General features: G+C 56.3%; 1 protein-coding gene across 2 annotated transcripts; it reads right to left on the minus strand.

The window, feature by feature from the left end:
• Positions 1-6,992: 6,992 nt before the first annotated feature.
• Positions 6,993-9,096, minus strand: GBX2 (gastrulation brain homeobox 2). Of its 2 annotated transcripts, XM_065881057.1 has the most exons (3): positions 8,569-9,096; positions 8,245-8,276; positions 7,408-7,516 (listed from the first exon to the last, which is right to left on the minus strand). In XM_065881057.1, the coding sequence occupies exons 1-3, from the start codon at positions 9,094-9,096 to the stop codon at positions 7,408-7,410; spliced, it is 669 nt and encodes a 222-aa protein (XP_065737129.1). The 2 variants fall into 2 exon arrangements, with proteins under 2 accessions (XP_065737128.1, XP_065737129.1); XM_065881056.1 differs by lacking the exon at positions 8,245-8,276 and having other exon boundaries at positions 6,993-7,516; positions 8,574-9,096.
• Between the last annotated feature and the right edge of the window lie 16,190 nt (positions 9,097-25,286).

Consider the following 25,286-nt stretch of genomic DNA (forward strand, 5'->3'; position numbering starts at 1 on the left):
CCTACCATCCCATAAGCAGCAACAGGGGTGCTCAAAGCTCTGACTCACCAGCCCTTCCCCACCACCAGCCTTGCCCCGAAAGGCCAATACCTGAGCCCTGGCTCCCAACGCTGGGGGCTGCTGTGTGTGCCAATGGCCTTGGCCTCGGCACCCAAAGCTTTTGGATGGAGCGATCAGATTTTGGGGTGATCCAGGACCCACTGCAAGCGACACCCTGACTGGAGCCACTTCCCTCAGTCTGGCTGCTACATCTGCAGATAGGGAGCCTCCCCCTGTGTTCCCAGTAACTGTGAGATGAGTGGGCAGGTAAAGCACTGGGTACAGGGTGGTGGTGTCTTTCCTGTTCCTACGAGCACCTTAGGCTCCAGCTACCTGTCTGGCCCTATGGGCGAGGCGCCCCAGAAACTTCCATACAGAACAAGCTGGCCTGGGCTCTGACAGCGTGGGTTGCACCCCGCCTCTGCCTGCAGGGAGCCCCAGTCCAAGCTGGGCTGGGGGCAGCCCCTCTCGGTTTCCTTCGGCGCTGTGGCCGGGCTGGGCTTTTGTCATTCAGAGCCCGGGCCGCGCTCCCTCCCTGGGGTCAGGCGGCCCCTTGCAAACCCCCAAGGCGCTCAGCTTGCTGCAGGGTCCCCGCCGCCGAGCCAGGTGCGTCTGCGGAAGTCGGGCTGGGGGCGCGGAGAGGGGGGACGGGTGGGCTGAGGGATCTGAGTCGGCCCGAGCGCGGGCCGGGGGGCCGACTTAATGGGATCTGGTCGGTGTAATCTCATTTCAGCTTTTGTCATTCGGGCGGCCGAGGAGCCCGAGCTGGGGGGCCGAGCCCTTTAAGAGGACGCGCGGCCACACCAGAGCGGGACAGGCATGACAAAGGCGCGGGATGCTGTGGCGGGAAATAAAGAGATGAGGCTGGGGGTGGAGCGCCCAGCGTGACGTCTGCCCCCCAGGCCGGGCTCTGCCCCCGGCTTCTTCCGGCTGCGGACGCGCCTTTGAATGGGCCCCCAGCTTGGAACTCCGGGCCCGGGAGCCTGTCCCCGGCAAGGTCGCGCGGGGCCGGGAACCGCACGCGGGCCGACGGCCTCCCTGCCTCCTCGGAACCGCGGGGTCCGATCGCGACCTCCTTCCTCTCTCCCTCGAGGCCTAGGGGACGCCGACGGTTCGGGCAGAACTAGGGTCTCCCCGCGCTTTGGCCGGAGCTGCGCCGGCCTCATTTTCCTCTCCCTGGTCCGGTGTGTGGCCCGGCTCCGGGCCGGGTCTGCTCGGCGGAAGGCGGTAGATCCGGCCCCCCAGCTGTGTGTGTTGGGGGAGCTCCTAGAGGAGGAGGCGGGGTGGACTTCGGGGGCGGGGAGGGGCGCAGCCCAGAGTCCAGACCCGGGAGAGCTCCAAGGCCGGCGTGGGGTGGCGGGGAGGACGTCATCCCAGAGATCAGAAAGGTTAGGGGTGTGTGCGGAGAGGCCAAAGGGGACGGAGTGCACTAGAGGTTGGGAGGTGGAGGCCAGAGACCAGACCCGGGGGTCTCCACGCAGTGGGACAGGAGTGGAGGTAGAGCTCCGAGGCGCAGGCCCGGCTTCCCGCGGGGGAAGGTGCAGTGCGCGCCCCCGAACGGCTCCTCCAGCGGGGTCTCGGCTCCTCCAGCGGGGTCTCGGCTTCTCCAGCGGGGTCGGACTCTTGGCTCTCCACGATCCAGGAATTCCGAGAAACTCGGCAAAGCGGGCTTAGACGTTGAGAGGGGAATCGCACAACTACACACATGCTAGCACTCTCCGCGCGCTCACACACCCGCCCACACTCACACCCTTGCTCATCACACAGCCGACTCCGCGCGGAGGGACACCCTCGCAGGGAACTTTGGCTCAGAGCTAGACATCTGAGCTCCGGCTGGAAGGGTTGGGGTCGAGGGGCGGCATTCCTTGGTCTGGTGGGGCGGTTTTTTTGGAATCCAGACCCGGCCTTGATGCGCAGCAGCCCCGGTGCCTGTGGCGCCTCTCGCCCCACCTGCACGGAACTTCATAGGGCTTACAGAGTTTCGGGCCTCTCCTCTCCTCTCCTCTCCGGGCAGAGCCGGCGGTGCGCGCCCCACCTCCGATGCAAGCAGATGGGTCCAGAGTGCTGGCAGGAGACCCTGGGCCCAGTTACCCTGGTCCAATGCCCATCGAAAGGAATGTGCTCCCAGACCTTTCCCCAAAGCCAGAGAGGGCGGAAGTCAGCTTAGGTCTCTCACTTCTGAACTGTTCAAATCAGCAATCAATTTTTATGATGTAATTTATAATTTATGCAGGTTGTCTTCATACATATGGTGTTGCTTTTGTGTGTTGGGGTTTCAGGTGCTTTATTACTCTGACGGTGTGATTTGCATTCATGTTCGGTTACCAAGATCGTATTTCTCCTGTTTACACCATAAGGGGCCGAAATGAAGATTAATGCCACCTCCCTTTGCCCGGCAACCCCTTCCCGGCAGACCCCAGACCTCGGCTCCCCTCTAGACCTCAGAGCCCGGCATCCAGCTTTGGCAGAAAGAGGCCCCGCTGTGCCCTGGCTGTGTGGGAAGCCCTGGCACATCAGAGGGTGCAAGCGGACCACCTGTTCCTGCTGTGCGTGCCTGGGCAGAGGCCTGGGGTCTCCCGGGACAGAAATAGGGGCACATACACAAAAGTGTCCTCGCCAGGGAGGCTGAGCGCGGACACGCCACTAGGCCGTGTGGTCACCCAAGCCTCGCTGCAGGTGACAAGACAAGACAAGGCAACCGACTCTGTGGCCAAGGCCGCGGAATGCACGGCACTCCAACCACTAGAGACCCCTACTCGGGACCGCCACAGGGAGCTGAGAAGGCCCCGAGGTGGTCAGATCCCGAGGCCGCCAGAGTGTCCCCCCAGCTTCCAGCGCGCCCAGCAGAACCCTCTGCCAAGGAGGACGGGGCGCCGCTCTGCTTGGGACAGGCCCGGTGCTGGAGGGAGCGGCCCCGAGGCCCTGTTCGAGGCTTGCCAGACACAGCTGAAATGATTAAGCCAATTAAGCTCGAACGAACAGATGCAAGACCGAGCGGGCACGGACCCTGAGAGAAAGGGCGGAATGCAGGTGCTCCGGCCAGCTACACGCCTCGTGCGGACTGGCCGGCGCGCAGACAGCCGTAGAATCGGGATGGTTCCGCCAGGCAAACCCGGTCTTGAGAGGCCTAGAAGGCCACCCCCCCCACCCCACCCCCCCACCTCACCCTCACCCCCACCCCACCCCCTTTTGGCTGAAAAGTCCCTGCGAAATACCACCCTGGGGCTGAGGACTGGGTGGCAAAAACTGGGCACAGAAGCATGTGCTGAGTCTCGACAATTCCAGCACAGGGCTGGGGTGGGAAAGTCCAAGCCCTGGTGCTCCGAGGGTTTCTCCCAGCCCCAGCGGGGAGCAGGGGCAGGAGGTTGTTTAAGGCCCAAGACCAATCTAAGAGGGCCCTGCCCCCAGAACGCGGAGACGCGGCTGCAGGTTTTCAAAGTACCCTCAGTTCTGCAAAGGCCAGGGGCACCCAGCTCCCCGAGGCTAGGGGCTAGGGCTGGGGCTGGGTGACTATTCCCCCGCGCCCCCCACCCCCGGTCCCCAGGATCCCTACCCTGGTTGGTGGAGGCAGGGTGCAGACGGGCTCCAAGAGCCCTAGCGCAGGGAGGGGGTGGGTGCAGGTCCGCAGCGCTCCCAAGCGTAATTATTTGATCTGCAGATGTAAGTGGGATTTATTGTAACAACAAATACAGTGATGTCAAAACCCAACCTTGGATTAAAGCCGGCAGCCAAAGGGGAAGTGTATTAATTTCCAACAGCATCTCAGGCCAGAGCCTATTAGAACAAGCTATTCTTCAGGCCCCCCCATCAGAATTAATCATTGGGAGTTAATTTGAAGCTCAGACAAGTTGCTGTTAATTTAGTGCAGAGAGGACGGGATGGAATAAAAAGCTGAGGTGCTGGCCGAGCCTCGTGGGTCTCATTAATCAGCCAGCTGAGACGGCCTGGCTTGATTACAATTTGCAAAAAAATTCATTAGGGCCCGGGCGATTGACAATTTTTCTCTCTGCCTGTGATGTGACTCATTAGGCAGCCAAATGAAAGCCATGATGACGGCCATGATGACAGCGGCCATCAAGCGCCGCTTGTTTATCTTCCTCCCCTCGGCCTGTCTCTCGGGCCTGGGCCTCCGCGCTGGGCTCTCAGGGCCGCCCGGTGTTCGGAGGTTGGGGAGGAGGGAGACGGAGCCCAGAGAGGGCAGGGGGGCCCAGCGGTGGCCGGTGCCGCGGTGTCCACCAGGCTAGGGTAGCCCCAGGCCCTCTACTCCTCCTGCTTCCAAAGGCCAAGGACCAGCGCAGCTGGGGTAGGCCTGGGAGCTTGAGCCCCACCATGAGGTTCCCTGAAGGCACCCCCCTCCTTGCTAGGGAGCTTCACTTTCCCCCCAAGGTTTCTGAAGCCAAGGCTTTGGGCCCCTCCACTCTGTGCCTTCCATCCCTACCATGGGCTTTTGGAGAATGTGGGTAGGGGTTACACCTGTTATGGTGCAAGGGTACATGGGATGGGGGGGCAGAGTGCCCTGCTCTCAACACCCGGGGTTCCTTCCCCAGACCCGGCGCGCCAGGTGGGGGCGTCCCCGCCGCGGAGGCCGCAGCCCCCCCCAGATCCTCAGGCCCGGACTCTGCGCCACCGGCCGCGGTTCTGCCAGGGGCACATATCCGGCCTGGGGATGGAGAGGCCCGGGTATGGGGGGCGGGGACGGCGTCTCCACGGGCCTCCGTTGCTGCTGCTGCGGCGGCGGCGGGGGCCAGTGGCCAGTGCGGACCTGCCGCGAGCAGATGACGCCAACAGGCGACCCGGGCGCGATCACTGGCGGGCTACCGGCGGCATCGGCGGGAGCGGCTGGGCCTTGGGGACCGTGCGCCGGGCAGGGAGCGGCCCGGGCGCACCTCCCACCTCAGGCCCCAGGGCGCTGGGTGGGGGGCAGCAAGGAGCCTCCACAGCTCTCCGCTCCCCGCAGAGCGGACTGAGGCCCTCGGAGGAACGGCCACTCAGTATCACTGTGCTCAAAAACCAAGCCCGGGCCATCTTCTGTCCCTGGAAATCTTGGGAACGCGGCGGAAATCGGTGTCTCGGTCGCGCCCGGCCCTCACTTTGCGCCTGAAGTTCGGGCTGAAACCTCGGTCCCCAATGCCCCTCCTCCGCGCAGAGGTGACGGGTCGTAAGCCGTATAAATTAAGTCAATACTAGTATTGACCCACGGCGACAGATTTCGCCTTCTTGGACCGAGAACCGCGGTGAGTGAGGCGCGCGGCTGCTTCGCAATCCGTTCCCCTGCCTCCATTCTGAAGGCTGAGGCTGGCGAAGCCGCCGGCTTCTCTTCGCTCTTCGGGCTGCTGGTTTGGTGGCCGCGAGGGCTCTGGCACCGCGCCCCTGGGTCACCCGCGGCCTGTCCGCGGCAATCTCCGGAAGGCCTGGCCGCTCGCGTCCGGCTGGGCGCTTCGGGTCGGGAAAGGAGCAGCGCGCGGAACTGGCCGGGCTCGGGGGGCGCGGTCTGCGGTGGTCGGGGAGCGGGATTGGGAATCCTGACACGCCCCTCCCGCGCCCTGCTGGCCGCGCACCCCACCCCGAGGAGGGGGAGGTGCCCAGCTCTCACCCCCAGCCCCGCGGACCGGCCCCCGCAGCTGGCCGGCGTTCCTCGGGGTGGGGCGGTGGTCGGGTCCCGCCCCGCTCCGACCCCGCCCGGAGAGGGAGGTGCCCGGCCCGCGGGCGTTCACGGCCCGCCTCCGCCTCCGAGCTGAGCGCTGCCGGGAAGCCCAGCTCGGCTAGTTTGTGTTTCTGCTCCCGTCGGAAGATCACGCCCGGAGGCTGATTTATGAGTGCTCGGCCCTGCCCCGCGAGCGAGCACCGCTTCTTTTCGGGTCCGGGATGTTTGTAAGGAAACGCATTCCCTCCCCGGCTGTCGTCGATTTAGAGAATCAGGAGTTTGTGCAAAGCCACCCATACCCGCATTCACTTTCCCTCCTCCGGCGCCCACCTCCTCTGGCCAAAGTTTGCCAGCCTCCTAGGTACTGGTTAGGCTGAGCAGAGGGGAAGATGTTAGATTTCTAAGGTGAAAATTATCCTTGCTCAAATTGATAACCCAGTTGGAGCTCTTGCTGGCCTATTTCAAACCTGGTGAGGTGCTGTGCGGCTCACGTCCGGCCGGCTTGAGGAGGCCCTGGACACGGGGTGTTCATCCAGTACTGGTCTCAGACCAGCTGCCTGGCCACACGCCGGCAGGCGGTTCCCTCTAAACAGTCAAATCTGGACAAACTTATGAGACCCAAGAATTGGTCTTTTCCCTCTCTCTCTCCTTTTTATTATTCACAAGACTGAGATTGTTTTAATGCCATAACTTATACGAAAATAAGCTACATTGAAATAAATTAAACACAACGGAGACGTGCTTCAGACATGGCTCATAGGATATGCAACCCCAGGAAAGAAAGCCAGGCAAAACCAAAGCAAAGCGAATTTCCAGGCTGCCCCAAAACGTCTGCTTTTCAGTCAACTAAAAACGCCAGAATAGAAACAAAAATAAATGGAGACCCCAGTGTTCGTTCCTGCATGTGATGTTTACCTTTGGAAAAGTATGGAAAAGTGGCTGCTATGCGTGGCAGGTTACAGCAGAGGTTTTGTTCTCTTCTGGAATGTGGCTGGAGGACATTACTGGGTAGTTGGGTCCTATAACTTTCAAAATACAGCAGCTGAGATCCAGTCTATATAGACATCTAATGTACAAAGTAGGGTAGTATAATAAATATTTAGTGTGTCTTCAGGTGTAGCTGTAGCCCCTTCAAAAGCAGTCTTTCGAGCCTGTTTCATGAATATACTCTCAATTTGCTTGGGATGTCCAAAGTTGGGGGGTGACTTTGAGTTTTGCCTCAGACACGGTGGAGTCCAGCATGGGTTCCCTCGGGCACTGTGGCTGCTCCACGGTGGTCCAGGCCCTAGCCCTCCCTGGGCCCTCGCCCTCAGGGGCGGGCCTGTTCCAGCTGCTGATGCTGACTTCTAATGGCGAACCTGCTGACGTGGACGGGGATGGGGACAACGATCTTGGGGTTCCTGGAGGGCTCCCCTGTCTTGGAATTGGCATTGCCAGCTTTCACCCGTTTCCACTTGGCCCGGCGGTTCTGGAACCAGATTTTCACCTGCACCTCGCTGAGTTTGAGGGCGTGAGCGATCTGTGAGCGCTCGGTCAGCGAGAGGTACTTTTTGCAGTGGAACTCCTTCTCTAGCTCGAGGAGCTGCTCGCTGGTGAAGGCAGTCCGCCGCCGCCGGTTCTTGCCCGTGGACGTGGTGCTGCCCGCGCCGCCGCCGCTCGGCGGGGTCTCCTCCAGCGCGTGGCCGGGGTCTTCCTCCTTGTGAGCCGCCTGGCCAGTCAGATTGTCATCCGAGCTGTAGTCCAGATCGCTCTCCAGCGAGAAACTCTCCTCCTTGCCCTTCGGGTCGTCTTCCACCTTTGACTCGTCTTTCCCTTGCCCTCTGACAGCCCCGACTGAAAGCAAAACCAAACGGCGTTTTATTACATTTCGCACACTGGCCTTCCTTTCCCTTTCCCACCGTCCCTCGGGCATTTTCCCCCCTTAGCGGATTGTCTTTCTGTGACATTAACACATTGTGACTTCCTGGCCTTTGAGGGGTAGAGAAGGGGGGGGGGGCGTGAGAAAGCTCAAGGGAGAGGAGGAGACAGTACAGGCGACGGCCCTTTGCCCAGAACCATCACTCAAGGGGCCACCAGGCCTCCTCTGCACCCTCCCAGCTTCCCGCAGCTTAAGGCAGAAGTAACAGGAGGCGTGAGGCCCAAGAGAGCTTCCTCTTTGTCCCCGGGGTGGGGGCTGGGTGAGGACTGAGGGGGAGTTCACGATTCATCCTGCCCGCCCACCTCCCTCCCCGCCGCCGCCGCCGCCGCCGCCGCCGCCGCCGCCAAAATTCTGTGAACTTCAATTTCATCGCAGCCAGAGTGAGTGCACAGGGAGGTGCAGATCCCAGACCATGTCGGGTTTGGAGATAGATGATGTTGGTCAAAGGGAAGTTTTGTAGCCTTAGAAGAAGTTCCCACCGGACACCCCAGCACACACATGCGGACGCACAGCCTCCTAGGAATCCCATTCTCCCAGGCAAGCAGCAAGCCTGGTAAAGGGGTTTAATAGGTCTGGACGCCCTTCGGCACCCTCCCTGCGAAGACGCGCAGCCCAACCCCCCTCCCCAAAGGCCGAAACCTACCCGGGATCCCAGGTCACAGCGCTGGAGATGAGGGAGTGCAAGACTCGGCCAAACTGGCCGGCAGATAAATTCGCCGCTCAGAGCAGCAGCTGGCCTGGGGCTCTGAATGCGCACTCCGCCCCCCCCCGCCCCCGCGCTTGTTGCGTGGCTCTAAATGCCCTCCGGAGGCCCCGCCGCGCAGCTCCGCTGCATCCTCCGGCTCCTCAGGCCGGTGGATCCGGGGCGAGGGGCGGGCGGGGGCTCGGCCTCATCCCCTCGGTCCCCGCGGGAACACGGAGCTGGCGCGCCCCCGCGCCCTCCCGCCCGGGTCGCGCGCGCCGCCGACTCACCGAGCGACGCCTGCACAGCCTCGGCCGCGGAGAAGGCAAGCAGCGAGCCCTCCTTGGCCAGGAAGCCTTTGCCATCCTCCGCGTCGGCTTGCAGCGCCTCCGCCTTGTCGAAGTTGCCACCGCCAGGCAGCGGCTGCGGCGCGAACTTCCGGGCAGCCGCCGCCTCCTGGTGCTGGGGAGACGCGGAGAAGCCGCCGGGCAGCGTGGCCATGAGCGTGGAGGTGAGCGCCATGCCCTGCGCCAAGCTGGAGCAGAAGCTGGTGGGCAGGCTGGGGATCTGGTGGTGAGGGTGCGCGGGCGGCAGCGCCGGTTGCAGCGCGGCCTGGGGCAGCGCGGGCGGCGGCGGCGGCGGCGGCGGCAGCACCACCGGCCGGTAGGGCATGAACATAGGGTAGCCAGTGTAGACGAAATGGCCGGGGCTGGGCTGCGGCGGGCTGCCGATCAGCGAGTCTATGCTGAAGGCGGTACTACTCCCCAGCGGGCGCTGCATCATCATCAGCGACGGCGGGAACGCTGCGCTCATAGACGCGCTCGGGAGAGGCCCGCGAGAGGCGAAAAGTCCCCGCGCCGCGCCGCCACCGGGAAGCCCGCCAGGCGCCGGGAGCACAACTTGGTGCACCGGGCAGGGGCCGAGCGGGACCCGGAGAGCAGATACCCCTCAGTCCTGGGCCCGCTGCATGCCTGGCGGGAGCTGGTGCGGGCGGTGGGCGGGTGAGGCCGTGCGCCCCGGAGTGGAGCGGGCGCCCGGGCCCCGCGGGCTCTCTGGAGCTGCCGCCCGCCGTTTGCCCGTCGGAGCCCGCGCGCGTCGCTCCGCGGCCCTCGGCCCGGGCTCGCAGCCGTCTGCGCGTCCGTCTGTCTGTCGGTCGCCTCCTGCGGGCCGCAGGGGAGCGCGCGGAAGCTGGCGCACTTGTCTTCGGCGGGCGCCGCCAGCACCTTTAAATCGCGCTCCTCTTTCTCATTCACATTTTGCCTGCTGCCCGGCCGGGCTCCCCTCACGTGGGGCCGGGAGCCGCCGCCTATTGGCTGCGCCAGGAGTGGGCGGGGCGAAAGTGGGGGCTCCGCCCCTTCCACCAGGGCTGGCCGAGAGCAGGCTGTGGACGCCGCGAGCGCAGCGCGCGGCCCAGAGAGCCGGAGCTTGTGCGCCTGGCCCGCGCCGCGCAAACTTGAAAGGGGCCATTGGCACCTCCTAGGCTCGAAACTCGGGGCTCGGCAGCCTCAACGAGGCCGCCTCCAAGGGCGGCTTTCGGGTCTAGCCACGGCCGCGTCTAAACCGCGGGCGTTTTATTTCTTTGGTACATGCTTTGGAGCAAACCTGCTGCTGCCGGGGTCCGGGCGAGGTTCCCGGAGTTGGGGGCAAGGTCCTGCCCCTCCAGGTCCGCCCCTAGGGCGCCGGCCGGGAGCTAGCAGCCCCTACCCGCCGCAGGGAACCCGCCGGGTTGCTCGAGGCGTCCCCGCGTTCCCGGCGCCGTGGGGAGGCTGCTGATGCCCCCATCCCGAGCTGGGCCCTCCAGTGAGCGATCCCTTCTCATTTTTCATGACATTCTTAATCATCGCACCTATTTACACACTTTGCCTGCGCACCAAAATAACAGCCACGATAATTATGATAATAAAGCGAGTCCTTTATCTGCTCCATCCTCGGGGAGGAAGGGGGGAGTTGCTGTGCCTCCAGTTTGTATAACGTGAGATTATCCTGATGAAAGCTTTATGATGTTTGCGCAAATAAATGCTGCGTTTTGTAAATAGGCGCTAATTAAGCACGTTGAGAACGGAGGGAGCGCTCACCCCGGCGCCGCCGCCAGGTTTCCAGCGCGAGGACTCGAGGGTGCGCGGTTCCCCTTTGCCTACTGCAGAATGGAGCCGATTCCCTCACGATGTTTCCCCTGTCTCGACAATGGTAAAAACCCAGAATTTGGGAGTAAGGGAATTGGCGGGGATGGGGTGAGTGTTAGGAATGTTCTTATCCCCTTCACCATGATAAAAACAAAACTTTCAGCTCTTGTATTCCCTTTTAAAATGGAATCCTTTCGTGGCAAGGGCAGACCGTGCAAAGCGCGCCAGCGCGCGCGGGGCTTCCACGCGCCTCCAGGGCCTCGGCTCCAACTTCCCCGGTCTAGACGTTCGCCCGGAACGGCCGACAAGCACCGGACTCGGGAGGAGAGGAGAGAAGAGCACTGTTACGCCGGTCATTAAAAATCAGCTCACGCCAAGGAGCTAGTGGTTGGGGAGTTGGCCCGTGTTGGACGTGTGCTATGTATCACTTACAAGCACATTTAATTGGGAGATAAAGATAAATCGATCTTTATGAATTTATCGACCTGATGCTTTGAAGCTCTTCTTTCTCGCTCTTCTTCTTTCTCTGGCTTTAACCCGAAGGCCCCCTGGGGGACGTCTTAATCCTGGACCACCTCCTCAGCCGGGAGTCTGGCCGGGGACCCACTGCCCACCCAACGGGCCCTGGAGGAGCGAGGGGAGGGTGCATCCTCGGCGCCCCGGAGGGCTGAGAAAACTCGCTGTCCCTGCCGCCAGCCGCCCTCCCTTCTCCTCGCCTCCTCCCCCAGCCCCCCCACCAGGACAAAGGCGTCTCCAGCGCGTTTCCCCACTCCAGGCCGCAGTAATAGATGGCTCCGGCCGCAGGCGGTTTGAAAGGAATTCATTAGGACGCTGCCTGTATAGCCTCCACTCCCTTCACGCCCAGACCCCGAGGTGGCTTAGGCGGCGTGAGGGGAAATGAATTCCCGTTGGGATCCATGGGGAAGGAGACGTCTGTGGGCTCTGTAAGCGCTATCCCTCTTTCTCCACTCCTGCAAAGGAAGCACAAGAAGAAAAGGAAAAGAAAGAAAAAAAATCGAAGCCCAGGGCAAAAGTCTGGTTTCTTTATGAGCATAATAAATACTCCCTCTCATTATGAGATAGTTACAGTCACCCCGTCTTGGGCAGGGTTACCTTGTTTTTTGAATACTAAAGAAAAAAAAAAACGCTCGACTGCTTGATTTACGTTGATACAGCCGGGTCCCTTCACTGCTTGACACTGGCATGTCTGTCTAAGCTGTTACTCATTTTACCTAAGCAGATTTGCCATCCACTTTGCTATTGTGACGTAAAAATGTTGTTCTAGGGACTTCCATCCCCTGATTACCCTCCAAGGGACAGAGGTTCCTTTGATTATTTCGGTGATAATTCCACATTTAAAGTTCGGCAAGGAGCTTGAGGTCCACTGAGTTATAGGTGCACTTGAAATAATTTGATGGCGTATTATTTGCACCCGTAAACTGCCGTGGAAAGTATCGACTACAGGGGTTATAGTCCTAATGTCCTTTATTAGTTAAGGAGTGAAGAGAATTCTCCCCAATATGAATTTTATTTACTAGTGTGCTTTTTCTCGAATGCAGTGCAGTCATATCTTCTCATCTAATGCTTAACTGCTTAGAAAACGACTGTTCGCGTCATAAAAGGATCCTTGTGTTTCGCCGTGGTTAACGAGATTCATTCGGGGCACCTGAGCTACCTACAAAGCGTTCAGAGCGAGGGGACGGTGGATAATAAAAGCCTTTAGAGTTTTTCCACTGCTCCTCGGAGAGATTTCTGGGCAGCGAGAGACAGGTACACCGCTTATCCATCCTTCGGATTCCGACCTGCCTAGCTCGGAACTCCCTTCAACTGTAGAGCTCTCGGTGATTCAGCTCGGCCCACGCTGCGCGGGAAAACCGGCCGGCACAGACCTTTGCAACTTTGCCTCAGGTGTCCCCTGTCCCCTCCCTCCGAGGAGGAAGAGCGAAGGATGCACCCGAAGGGAGATCTTGCGTCCTCCAACTCCAGTTAACTTCTGCGAACTTTTTTTTTCCCGGGGAAACTCCAGTCGGGATGAAGTTGGCCCAGCCCCTGGACACTTTCCTCGGCCGGTGCCAAGCTGGTGTCAAGACCGTATTAGGCCACTTAAAACATCAGACGTCAGTAAATGTGATGGTGATTAAGTTGTCGCCACGCTTCGGGGCTGTCCCAGGCAGCTTTTGCACGCAGGTGTATGGAGGCTGAGTGTAAAATGCTCAAAGCACAAGGAAATGAATATTCATGCAGCAAATTTGTGTTGGCCTGTGGAGTCCAGCCCGGAGAAGGAAGCACCGCGAACCGCGCGCTTCCACGATGCCGCCAGGGTCGAGGTCCCGGGTGGTCGTGGAGAGAAGGCAGCGTGGGAGCCCCAGGTCTCCGTGGGTGCGGAGAAACCCGCGGGCTTAGCGGGCCGGGTGTTCCGGCCCGCCGCCCAGTCCCAGGCTACAGGCCGGTTTCTCGGGCAACCATGTTGTTTTTATTTATAGGGACTTTGAGTGGCCTGATCATTAGGTCATTGCCGAAGCTCTTGCTCCTGGCAATAGTTGGGAAATAGCTTGGGATGGGTTTTATTTATGGAAGGGCAATTGGGATTCACACCCAGCTAACCCAGAACAGTCCCTCCCAAGCCCAAGATGCACTTACAAAGGGGTGCTTGTGTAAAATTCCCCATCAGACACACCAATTTGCAAGTAGCAGAAAGCATTGAAGCCTCATCTTTTTTAACTATTTTATTCAGCCATTTTTTTTTTTTTTTTTTAATCTGAAAGCCCAAAATAGACTCCATGTGGTTCTAAGTGAAGGCAGCCCTTGGCTGGCTTTGAAATAGCTCCTGCAATTATGTAAAAGAGCCATTCACCAACAGAACGGAATTAAAAGGGATCTCGCCCGCTTCCCTTTCATTGCCAACCTCTCATGTTTGGCTTTTCAAAGCACTTCCAACACGATGTCTTTCTCCAGGACAAAAGGCAGAACAAAAAAAGTCCCCAAACTTGTAAATTGAACGTCAAGGGAACTTTAAACAATTTAAAGCCCATAAATAATGATAAAGGGGACTGGCAAAAAAGGCAAACCCATTCAATTAATAGAGTTTCCCAAGCAAAGATCAAGTGGTTTATAAAATAAAAGTCTTTGTTTTCATTATTCTGCTCCTTGGCCGTGCAGAAAGCAGGACCAGGGGGGTTTTCTAAAGCGCCCTGAAGAAGAAACACTTTGCAGCACCGTGTGTGCTGCGACATTCTTCTGTAGAAAGTTTTGCTTTTTGTCCCCCACCCTCAAAATAGCAGAAACAAAACCGCAAACCAGAAACGTGAAGAGATTTTTTTTTTTTTTTTTGCATTTCCTTGGAGGAGTTGGAAATTGTTCCCCGCAGAACTGCAGTCGGGGAAACGTGACCCTCACACCTGCGCTGCCCTCCCCACCCCAGCGCGGAGGAACGGGCGGAGCCACGGCCGCGTGGCCCGCGAGCCGAGCCCTGGTGGGATCTGGGGACCAGGGCGGGGAGGTCCTACACCTCCCGGGAGCCGCGAGACTGCGGGCGCGGACGCGCCGACGGCGCACCCAGACGCCAGCGGCGAGCGCGTGGAGCTCGAGGTTCCCCCGCACCCCACGCGGGCCTCGGCTCCAGAGCCGAGGTCCAGGCGTCCGAGGGCGCAGGCAGGGGTCCTAGTTCCTTTTCAGAATAGCCCCGGAGCTTGGAGTGGGGAGTTCGTGACCACTGGGGGTATTGGATCGCCTGACACCTTCGTCCTGGAAGCCCCGCGCCCGCGCTCACCACGCATCTCCCCGGGAGCACCCAGCCCCGGCAAAGCGGATTCTCAGCGGGGACTGAGCCCGTCCACCCCGGAGCTCCCAAGCTGGGAGGAAGAAGCATCGGGCGGAGGCCAGGCCAGGAGCCGGCCCGAGGGCTGTAGTTGCGGGGCCGAGGCCTCAGGCGAGGGCCTGGCTGCCGGGGGAGTAGCGCCCGCATCCTTCCCGCGGGCCTGGCTCGGGCCGCGCGTCTGGGAGGCCGCGCGAGTTCACTAACCCCAGGCCCGGGAGCGCCGGGGAGGGAGGCGCAGGCCGCGCGGCACTTCTCACCTGCCTTTATCTCTACGCATCTGCCCCCTCGGATTCCCGCGGCCCCACCTTTCGGGGACTTCAAACGCGCCCCGCTACCCGGCGCCCGACTTTCATCTCCCCGCACAGCGGGCATTGTTTGCGGGACTTCACAGAGATGCTAATCCCGGGGCCGCGTAAACTGCGGCCCGGGAGGCGGGCAGAGGGCACCGAGGGGTGAGGGGGTGCGCCAGCCTGAGCCGGGGGGCCTTGGGAACCGCCGTACTGGCAACCCTCCTGGAACGCCCGGGTCAGCTACTGTCCCCCTCCCGTCCCATCCCGCCCGCCTTATCCGGAAGGCGCCGGACACACTGTGTCGGTCCTGGGCCGGACACAGCCGGCGTCCAGTGCATGCGGAAGTAGGAAGCGACCGATGGCCGGGGCTCAGCAGTGCGCCCTCCCAGCTTCCAGCTCTCTGGAGGAGACCGCGTGGCCCGGGAGAGCCCGTCAAGGGACTCAGACTGGAGCCTCTGGGGACTCCTGGGCCCTCGCAAACCACGGCCGAGCAGCCACCCCTCGATGGCCCCGACCCCCTGCAGGGGTGTTGTCTGTTAAAGAGGGCGAGGTTTACCTAGAGTTCATCCATTTAACCCTTTGGAAACCACACTGGAGGGAGCAAGAGGGTGTTTGGACCAACTGCCACCACAATCAAGGGCGCTGCTCCGACTTCAGCTTCTACAGGGACCGAATAAAACGCGGAGATGCTCCCAGGCGGCACTGCGTTTCTCCTTTCTCCAGAGATGCCTGCAGAGCAGAGCCTGGATGTCCTCTGGTTCCTGCCCCCTCCGATTAAGAAACTGTGACCCAGAAGGGATGTCACCGGACGGGGCAGGGCACTGGGTGTAAACAGGGGGGGAGAGATGTTGGCTAAATGTGGAGGGAGAATTGGGATGGCCTCTGTTCCTCCTAACGAATCCCTCCCGTGGATTTCTGGGGGAAAGGTCATTGTAAAAAGTTCGCTTATCAATAAACTCATCTGGGAACCTCAAGGGTAGGTATGTCTGTAACTGACCAACCCAGCTCCACGAGGTTTTCCCAGAGGACAGATCTGACTCTCGGGGGAGGATTGACTTAAATGACAGATGGTTCCCATGGGAGGACAGGAGCCGGTGTGGGCTGATGGAGGTGGGGAGAGAGCCATTCTATTATAATCAACCATTAAATGGAACTAACTGTAGATGTGGAAGCCACTTGAAAAGGTAACCAGGAACACTTCACTTATAATAGGGCCCCCAACTTACAGGAGCATGGAAGAGAAGAGTGCTTACCCCCAAACCACTGGGGTGGACCCATTCCACGTTGGAGGAAAATTCCAGGGTAGATCTTTGACCCTTGTTTGAGGGGCTTGCAAGCCACCAAGAACCAGAGCCCATGAAAAGGACAGTCAGTAGAGGCTGGCCACAGGACTCAACTCCCCCTTCCTCGACACTCAGACTCTTTGAGCCCTCACCTCCCCAGGCTCCTTTGCTCACTGACCTGAGGGTGGGTGTAAGTCATGGGTAAGTCATGGGCCGCAAGGGGTTGAGCCAGCTTTCTGGGCATCTGTTTTTGCCAAGCTGGGACAATATACACTGTTCCCTGGTTCGATCGTACACACCCACTGTCCTCATTGCTCCTTGTCACTGCCTGAGAAGGTTGGAATCGTACCAGGAGGAGGGAATCCTTGTTTTTAGGTCTCTAAACAAACCTCTAAAACCTTCCGCCTCATGTCCCCCAATATACAACCCCTCCTTGGTGGTGATGGCAGAAATAATTGGAAATGCTGATCTCCTAGGCCTCCAAAGCAAAAGAATTTCTTTGAATTTCCTCCATTTATCATCTGAAAATATACAGAAGGCTCAATTTGCATAAGTTTGCTACCAACAATTGTATCTCCCTTGTGGGTGCAGCCTGAAGTCCCCAAACTTTAGAGAAAGAAGGAACCAAGAACCAGGATAGAGAGCAGACCTTAATACCGCCCCTCCCCATGTGTTTTCATTTGGGGACCAACCTGCTTGAGCATACGCACCCAGACAGGAAAATGAGGGAATGAGGAGTGCAGTTCTTTGAGACACAGTGGGAAAAACCCAGAAAACTTTAGAATGCTGTCCCCACACCTCCCTAGGGGACATTTCTGGGTTTTGTAGGAAATGAAAATATTTTGCACGGGCCATGTTGCCCCTTGTGTGTGTGGGTTTGTTGAAAGAGTGTTTTGTTTCTGAACGGTGAGCAGAGCATTAAAGAAAGGCTGCTCACATCTCGCTACGTAGTATTTATTCTGCATGATGACACCCCTGGGAGGGGAGGTTATTCTCGTAGCTCCTTCACACCCGTGTACTGAGGTGAGCCGTACTGAGGTGACTTCTGCCTGCAGGGGACATTGCCACTAATACCAGCAGAGGGGCTCCGAGGCTGCTTCTGAAGGCTCCCTTGGGTGTCCCTTGCCTGCTCTGACCAGGCCACAGCAGAGCAGCCCTTGAGGACAGTCACAGACCCCATAGCAGGGCAGAGGCGAAGGCTCAGTGAGTGGGCTCCTTCAGGCCGTCTGCCCCTCAGCTCTCCTCCTGAGCATATGAGGCTACTTCATCTCTTGGTTGGTATAATTTTCCCTCTTTCCTCAAGTTTCTCTCAGACCCACTTCAACTGCAAAGAAAACCCCAGAAGACTTAAGAGACGAGAGACTTCTTAAAGTTCAACTTCATTCTTACCCCAAAACCCTTAAAATTCAGTTCGTTCAATATATTGTAAGTTATTTGGAAACATATACTTTAAAATATAAAGAAATGGATAATTTATTGTGGAAGCAAATTTCACATTGACATTTTAATTTTAATAATCTAACAAGGTTTTTAATATCTGTAAACAGAAGTTTAAAAAGTGTTATATATTAATAAATTAATGAGAGAATGGCAGGAAACAGTTTTATTTCAGACTTTGAAATTTCAAAAATATTAGTGTGGAAAGCACCTTGGGTGTGTGGAGCGCTCGGCGATCTAGAGTGCCGCCTATGTGTCATGTGGATAATGGCATCGGCTTTAGGTCCTGTTTCGGCTCTGCGGTTCCAAGGGGACGGAAGCAGGCTCCCCTTCTGCGGAATTAGAAGGGCCGGGGAGTCTACCTTTTTCATGTCTACAACTGCACAAGAAAATGTCCCAATTTCTCTTCATTTTAAACGTCTAGGCTACAAGAGAAGGCTTTGTCACAAATGAGGGGGTAAAAATCAGACTTGCATGATTGCACAAGGCCTTAAGATATACGATCAGATTTTGGACGTGATCATAGAAAACCCACATTGTCTCTCTTTAAAATCCATGTAAAGTTCTCCTAGTTCTTTGATTCCTCCTGAGCAGGGCCTAGAAGGGGAAAGGATAAGGAACCCTCTGACACCTGGGCCTCAGGGGCCTGGGTGCACCGCTGAGTTCACCCCAGCCTCAGTTTTTCCATCCGCGTAATGGGCGGGAATGCCGATTCTGTCTCACCAGCGGCCTGACTGCATCCCTAAAACGCAGATAATTAACAGATTGCTTATGTCACGGGTGGTCTGAACTAGATCGCGTAGCACGAGGTGGCAGGGCGCCTGGCCCGGAGCGAATGCTCGGGAGGGTCTCTAAATTGCAAGCAAGCCCGCCAGCCCTGGAGCGCTGCAGGTGCTGGGTGGACGCGGGGCAGCCAGGGCGGCAAGCCTGTGCGCTCAGAGCGAGAGTATCAATTTGAGGCAGCCTCTGATCTCAAGACTCTTTAGCACTGAAAACAAAGCACAGGCCACCAACGGCTCAGGATGCGGTACAGTATTTAACGACACACGAGGCCTTCCCCGGGAGGAGAGAGGTGCCGAAGCGCCACCCCTGCGTCGGCACAGCTTCATCCTCTTTGCACAAACGGAGGCCGAGGCGCCGACAGTCGCCGGCCCCGGAGCGTCCCTCTGCAGTCGGCCCTCATCACCAAGTTTAGCATTAGAAGGGCGCTAGGCACTGCCTGCCCAGGGAGATGACTTCTCTGTCATTTCAGATTATTTTACTTTAAATAAAGTATCTGTAAACTGTGGCTAAAGGAGCAAAGCTCAAATACATTCCTCTTTGGGGAGGGGTGGGCAACCTGAACACTTGGGCGTCTTGCTTCCCCCCAGACTCTATCTCCCCAGGGCCCCCATCCCGATCCCACCGCTGGAGTTTCGAACCCCGTGGGGACGCTGCGGGTGGACGAAGCTGGGAGGTGGGACGCGAGCTGCCAGCCAGGGACCAAGGGCTGACCCGCCCTTTCCGCTCGGCAGCACTCCGCTCTCGCTGCAGGACCCTGGCTCGACGGCGCCCCCTGCGGGCCTCTGTCGGGATCGGCCCCTTGGAGCCGGGGAGCCGGGCTGGAGGGTCGCCGCGTCAAGGTCCCCGCCGGGACTATTCTCTCGCACTCCCAGACTTCCGTTCTCTGAGCAGCCCGGCCTGATCTCGTTTCGGGTGTGGGGGGCGATTTTTACCGCACCCCCGGCTTGCTTTTTTTATGGAAAGGGGCAAACATCTCCAGTTTTAAGGTGGCCCAATTATCTCGTTGGCACGACTTAAAATGTCTCTCTTTAATTCATTTCAGTGTAGTAAATATGCTTCGGCAAGTAGCTAATTTCTTAGGGATGTCTTCGCCTCGTCGTTTGCATATAAAGCGCGTCGGAAGTCGGCCCCATCTTCCCGTGCACGGGTCGCAGGCAGCTGGGCCGCCTCCTGGGGGGCGGGGATGCCTGAGTTTGGCCCGGGAAGTCGCAGGCAGTGGTCAGCGATAGGGTCTGGAGCCGGCGGGGCGGGGGCGGGGGCGGGGGCGGGGCACCGGGGCGGGGAAGGGAACAGGCCCCCTCCCCTGGATCGCCGCTGCACCGCCCCGAGCCCCCTCCACTCTTATCTCCTGGAGGGGGCGCCCCTTGGTTGCCACGTGGGCGCGAGGGTCGGGGGCGCATTTATCCCCAAGTGCGTTTATTAAATCGCGTCTGGAGATAGATGAACGTGGATACAGGGGCGGATATCGCAGCGCTCAGTTGAGCAATCTTCTGGCTTTAAATTCCGAGTAAAAGTCTCAAATATTCCCGGGTCAGGGGGGCACTGTCTCATTAAAACCACTCTCGTCCCGAAACTGCAATGCAGACATTAAAGTGCAGTATTTTTCAATTAGAGCTGACGAATTCAATCAAAATTCCATAGATTAGGATGAAATGAGGCATGGGTCATTTACAGGGGAATTTAATTGCCGAGCCATTAGACAAATAGTATATTTGCCATTCCCGCGTTATCCATCATTTTCGACATCAATACCGGGGCCGCATCACCCCGTCCCGCAGCCGCCCGGCGTCGGCTGTAAACACTCCCTTCCCTGTATCTTCTGATTATATCTGATTTCATTTAGGGCCATGGGGGATTATAAATGTTCACGCAATCAAGTTCATTAGGACTTCAAATCGCATTTCTGATTGGTATCGCTCTGCCGCTGTCCTCGGTGCGCCTTTCAAACCCCAGGACGAGGCTTTCAAAAACATCTTTTTGAATTTAAAGCTTCACATCCTTTTGTCTTCCGACGCCCCCTCCCGCCTCCCCCCGGGCGGTCTTGCGCTCCTCTGGCCTCCTTTGCGGGGGAGCAGCCCAGATCCCCGTCGTCCTGGGAGCGGGGCTGGACCCTCACGCCCCCAGGCTCGCCCGGAGGGGGGGCACGGCGGGCTGGCCTAGCAGGTCTTCCCCCCCATTAGATCCCCCTCCCGGCCCACCCGGAGAACCTCCCCCGCACGGCCGCGGGGCACTCAGGATCCGGAGACCTGGGCCGGGCGCTGGAGGACCCGCCCCGCGTGTTAGCAGATCGCGGGTGGGTGCGGACCCCCAATCCCTTACCCCCGGCCCCGCGCCGCAGTTTGTAAGTGGAGCTCCGGGCGTATTTGAGTCACGCGGCCGTAGGCCTGTGGGCAGCTACTGGGCCCGACCCTGGGACCCTGAGGACTGACACCCGGAGCCCCTTTCAGGCTGGGCTCTTTCACTCCAGAGACCCGGGTTGGGGCTGTAGCCTGCGGAGCAATTCTCCCTTATTAGTAAACCCAGGAAACAAAGGAGCAGACTCTTCCGGGGAGAGCTCTCGACAAGAAAGGCTCAAGATATCCCTTCCAGCGCAGTTGAAAAATAATAGCGTAATATTAACTGCTTCTCATAAAAATATACTTTCACAGAGATACAGTTACAAGAAGAAAACCCTCATTTTACCCCCGTACTTTGTGCTCCTCGCTGTTAGCTGCCTCAGTAATTTAATTGGAATGAAACGTGAGAAATGTGTCATTTTTGAAGAATTTATGCATCACTTCCTAGAAATCTCATTGTTAGCTAGGAGCCCACTGCGTTGTGTTTAGAACCCATAATCACATTTTTATGTGTCTGTACTGGGAGTTAAGATGACCTCCTGTTTTTAGCAGATAAAAAAAGGTTCTTTTTCCATAACATCTGCATCAAACTCCGGCTTGCACAAAGTACTAGAAAATCCTGTTTCCCCAATGTTTTCCCAACTTACCAACTTTTTTCAGAGCAGGGAAAAGATACGTGAATGGGAAGAGTGCCTACCAAATGAATAATTACACACCGAATTAAAACCCTGCATTAAACATAGTCGACAGCAAACACTGCATTCTCAATCATGTTTATTGCGTACAAATTGCATTACAAAGAAATCTACTCTTTTTATTGGAGTGATTGAGCAGAGTTTTAGGACTGCAGAAATACCATTTCGGAAGATTAGATGAAGGCTGAAAACCCAGCTAGTTACATTGCAATGGTGAATGTATAATTTTGTTAAAGAACACGTTGAACACATAAATGAGGATTGGGCTGTCATTATGGCATCGTAAAAGAGTCAACTTAAAATTATATTTATTTATAAACACATTGCCTATAAAACGTGCATACTTAATACAGAGGACGTAGGCAAACCCATAATCAATATTTTAATTACGGATTTTTAAAATGATAGCAACATAATTCTATATGATATGTCACGATTCTATAGTTTTCCTATACTCTCCGCCCCTTTAGCATGTGAGCTAAAATCTTGTCTTCTGATTCCGGGGAGAGCCGGTTGGTGGGCCGGGTAAGACCGTTTGCTTATGGCGCCACCTGCAGGACTCCATGAAAATAAGTTTCAACGCTGGAATCCTCCCGCTGGGCTGTAGGAATTGACCTCACTCAGGCTTATTTTTTAGCAATTTAATGAGATTAATTTTTGTTTTAAATCAGAACGATACTGACAACTTCAAGACAAACCCTAGAGTTTGAAAAGCCGACTGAAAGCCAAAAATAAGACGCGACCTTGATCCTAGTTGAAACTTTGGGACTCCTGAATATCCCAAGTGCACATAGAAAATTTGACTAAGGAATAATTTATCCTTGAAATAATGGAATAAAAGATGCAATATTCCTGGTTTATCACTTGGTCCTTGGGCAGCCCTTAAAAGATGAAAAGCACTTGGCAAGCTAATAACGTCCGCAATTGCAGTGATTAAGCTCTCTCTCAGATGTCTGCGTCAGGACCCGTCACTGGAGCAGACCCACTCATTCTCCAAGCCTGTATTTTATACCGTTTTTGTAGAGGGTTAAGTGTTCTTTGCAAAAGTTCAACAGCCTGCCCCATCAACATGAAAACGTAAGGGTTATTTCGGAGACTGAAACTGTGGTGATTATATACAGTTACTGGGATTAGCAGATGTTTCCTAAAGAGTCAGTGGTTTTGATTTTCTTCAAAACATGCGGAATGAATGATTGTCATGGAACTTAAAATTAAATGGATTTTAAGTACACTAATAAGAGAAGCCCAATGCCACCTTCAGAATTTTAAACATGACACATCACACCGTGCCATGTCCGTGCCCTGCCTGCCTGTGGGCTGTGGGTTGTGTCTGGCCATCTAGCTGTGCTGTGGACATCTCATCCTGTCCAGGGTATGTTCAGGATGGAAAGGGGTGAAACTTCTCAGGACCATTGTAGGCAGAGAACCTCATGTGTGTATTTTTGAATTCTCTGCGGTCAGATGACAGTTGTATAGTCAAAGATACTCAAAGTTTGAGGGAAAGTATTCCTCTGCTATCTTTTTCCTTTTTAGTAGAAACATTATCTACTCTTTTATTACCTTCTGAATTTTGAACCATGTGAATGCATCATTAAACAACACTAAATGTAAAATGTAAAAAGTTTAGGTCTTATGGAATTGAGTTTATGTAATATACTCAGAGAGAAAAATAATGATGTTTAATATGAACTGTTTAAGAATGGAAAACACTTTTACCCTTTAATAAAAGAAATACCAGGGGGCTTCCCTGGTGGCGCAGTGGTTGAGAGTCCGCCTGCTGATGCAGGGGACGCGGGTTCGTGCCCTGGTCCGGGAGGATCCCACATGCCGTGGAGCGGCTGGGCCCGTGAGCCATGGCCGCTGAGCCTGCGCATCTGGAGCCTGTGCTCCGCAACGGGAGAGGCCACAGCAGTGAGAGGCCCGCGTACCGCAAAAAAAAAAAAAAGAAATACCAGGGTATGTTTTGTTCACTGGAAAAGAAGACAGACAAGATAACTCTAGCTGCAAAGCATAATGTGGTTTTGGATGTTTTACTCAGCTAAGTTACTTCTCTCCCTCCTTCCCACCTTTTCTCCCTCCCTCCTTCTCTTAGTCTCGTCCTTCCCCTCCCCCCCTTATCTGTGTGGAATTATGCAAGTCCCCTTCATTTTAGAACCTCCTGCCACATGACCCATAGGGCAAAGCTAGACAGTCATCAATACTACAAATTTTTTCAGTTATTTTATTTTTTGCTTAACAAAGCAAGTTGCTAGCAGTAATTAAATTCTGAAAAACTAGGAATGAATTCCATCCCATTGGATAGTTAAGATAACCCCCAAACTACCACACTTGCCATTTTTGTCCCATGCGCTCATGACCATACATCAGGAATCGTTTTCAGCACATCTGCAGCCACTAGAACGCGGCTGATTCAGAACTAATTTCTAGTGCCAGTTTATTTCCTATTTTTCTGTGCAGCAGTCACGTACCTGAGTTGGGGGCAGGGTAAAGGACTTCCTGACATCTTTAGAGGCCCTGTTCATTGCTCTGTTTCTGTCGCACATGGGTCCATGTTGACCAAGAGCGCTACTATACTGGAGGTACTGGGTCCACCGCATACGGTAGTGGCTGGTGGGGGAGGGCGGGGTGGGTGCTCATCGGGGATGTCACGTGACTGCCTGATGAGTGTGTTGGTGAGGGAAGCTGCAAAGTGCCCACACTGCCACCTGCCTTGGGAACAGGGGCCCTCGTTCGATGCAGAGGTGAAGCCAGAGAGAAAGCGGAGAAAGTGGCCCTTTCTCTCCGCACCTCCCCCGATGTGCCCAGGTCTCTCCAACAGCCTTGCTGACAAGTTGGCCTTCTTGGCTTGGCTGTGAGCTCCACTAGGAGCCTGTCTTGTTGGTGGTGGGTCCTGAGCCCTAAGCCCTGGGCTCCACCCCCAGCAGGCTCAGACAGGGTTGGTTAAAGGAATGAACAAATGACTGAATGGATGAGTAAATGGTTTATCCCCAAGGAACTTCATGGATTAGCTCTACCTGGGAGCATCTGATTTTTAAAAGAAAGTTCTTGGGGGGTGGGGGTGAAACAATGAATAAGAATTCCACAGTGGTGGAATTTTGGCAGCTATGGGGAGACGTCTGGGGCTCACTCTGTGACTCATGTTGTTGTTTTTAAGCTGTAATTTTGGGGAAAAACGTGTTTTTGAAAATGTAATAATTGGTCATTATTCATCAGATTTTTAGAAATTTAAAGTCAATGTGTTTTAAAAGAGTTCTACTTTGTTCCGGGACTCCCAAACATATTTAAAATTTAGTGCATTCGGAAATACCACCTGTCTTCTAAGGAGGAGGGGGTGGAGCGGGGAGGCTGAAGAACAGGCTGCGTCAGTCAGCAGGGGCTCACTCAGAGTCTCATTTGCAAAATCCCGTGAGGACAGGGCTCCTTAGTAGCTGCTGGGGCTGTATTTCTTACTGTTTCCGCCTTTCTCATTTTTCTCAGAAATAGCGTTGCTTTGCTTTTCCATTTTTGCAGTCTTTATCCCAATATTAGGCTATTTTCTTCTCCTAATAATCAAGCAATCATAATAAGAGAAGGAACCATTTATTGCTTTCCTTCTCTGGGCCACGTCTGGGCCTAGGGCTTTGCACTCTGCTCTCAGTAGGACCAACCAGGGGCAGGGGCGTCACCCAAGCTCGTCAGCAACGTTAAAGTTGGCCGACCCACAGAATCTGGGGCCCCGCCCCAGACGCCAGTGTCGGGATCTGAATTTCAAAAAGACCCCTTCAGACTGGAGAAGACTGCTGCCCTCACGAATTATCTCACGGAGTCCCAGCCCGGTGAGAGAGGTACGCAGGCTTTCACTTCCCAGCTGAGCAAACTGCAGCCAATCGTTAGATACCTGTAACTGTTCTCCTTGCTCAGTGGAGCAGCCTGGATCTGAAGCCCCACCTCTGGGGTGCCACCATGGGTTCCTACCCGCCCTCTGGTGTGCTGCATCCCTTTCCAGGACGCAGGAACTTCCTAGAGTCTCACTGGGGTCACATCTGCTCAACTGCTCTGTGGCTCCCCATGGCCTGTGCAATGAAGTTCGGAATCCTTGATCCGGAAGCCAAGACCCTCCCGACCGGCCTCCCTCCAGTGGCCGAAGCATAGGGACCCTCCCCTCCAGGCGGACGAATCACTGTTCCTCCATGGTGTGTGCACTTTCCTGCACCCCTGCCTTTGTTCAAGTTTTCCTTTTGATCCAGGGGCAGCTCCAGA

Source organism: Phocoena phocoena, chromosome 7 (assembly GCF_963924675.1).
Source record: "Phocoena phocoena chromosome 7, mPhoPho1.1, whole genome shotgun sequence".
NCBI classification, from domain to species: Eukaryota; Metazoa; Chordata; class Mammalia; order Artiodactyla; family Phocoenidae; genus Phocoena; species Phocoena phocoena.

Bases quoted from the DNA above. Each gene is read 5' to 3' on its own strand.
- GBX2 (XM_065881056.1), bottom strand. From the start codon at position 9,096: ATGAGCGCAGCGTTCCCGCCGTCGCTGATGATGATGCAGCGCCCGCTG. The intron at 7,517-8,573 runs GTGAGTCGGCGG...TTTTGCTTTCAG, and splicing joins GGCTGTGCAGGCGTCGCTCG to TCGGGGCTGTCAGAGGGCAA.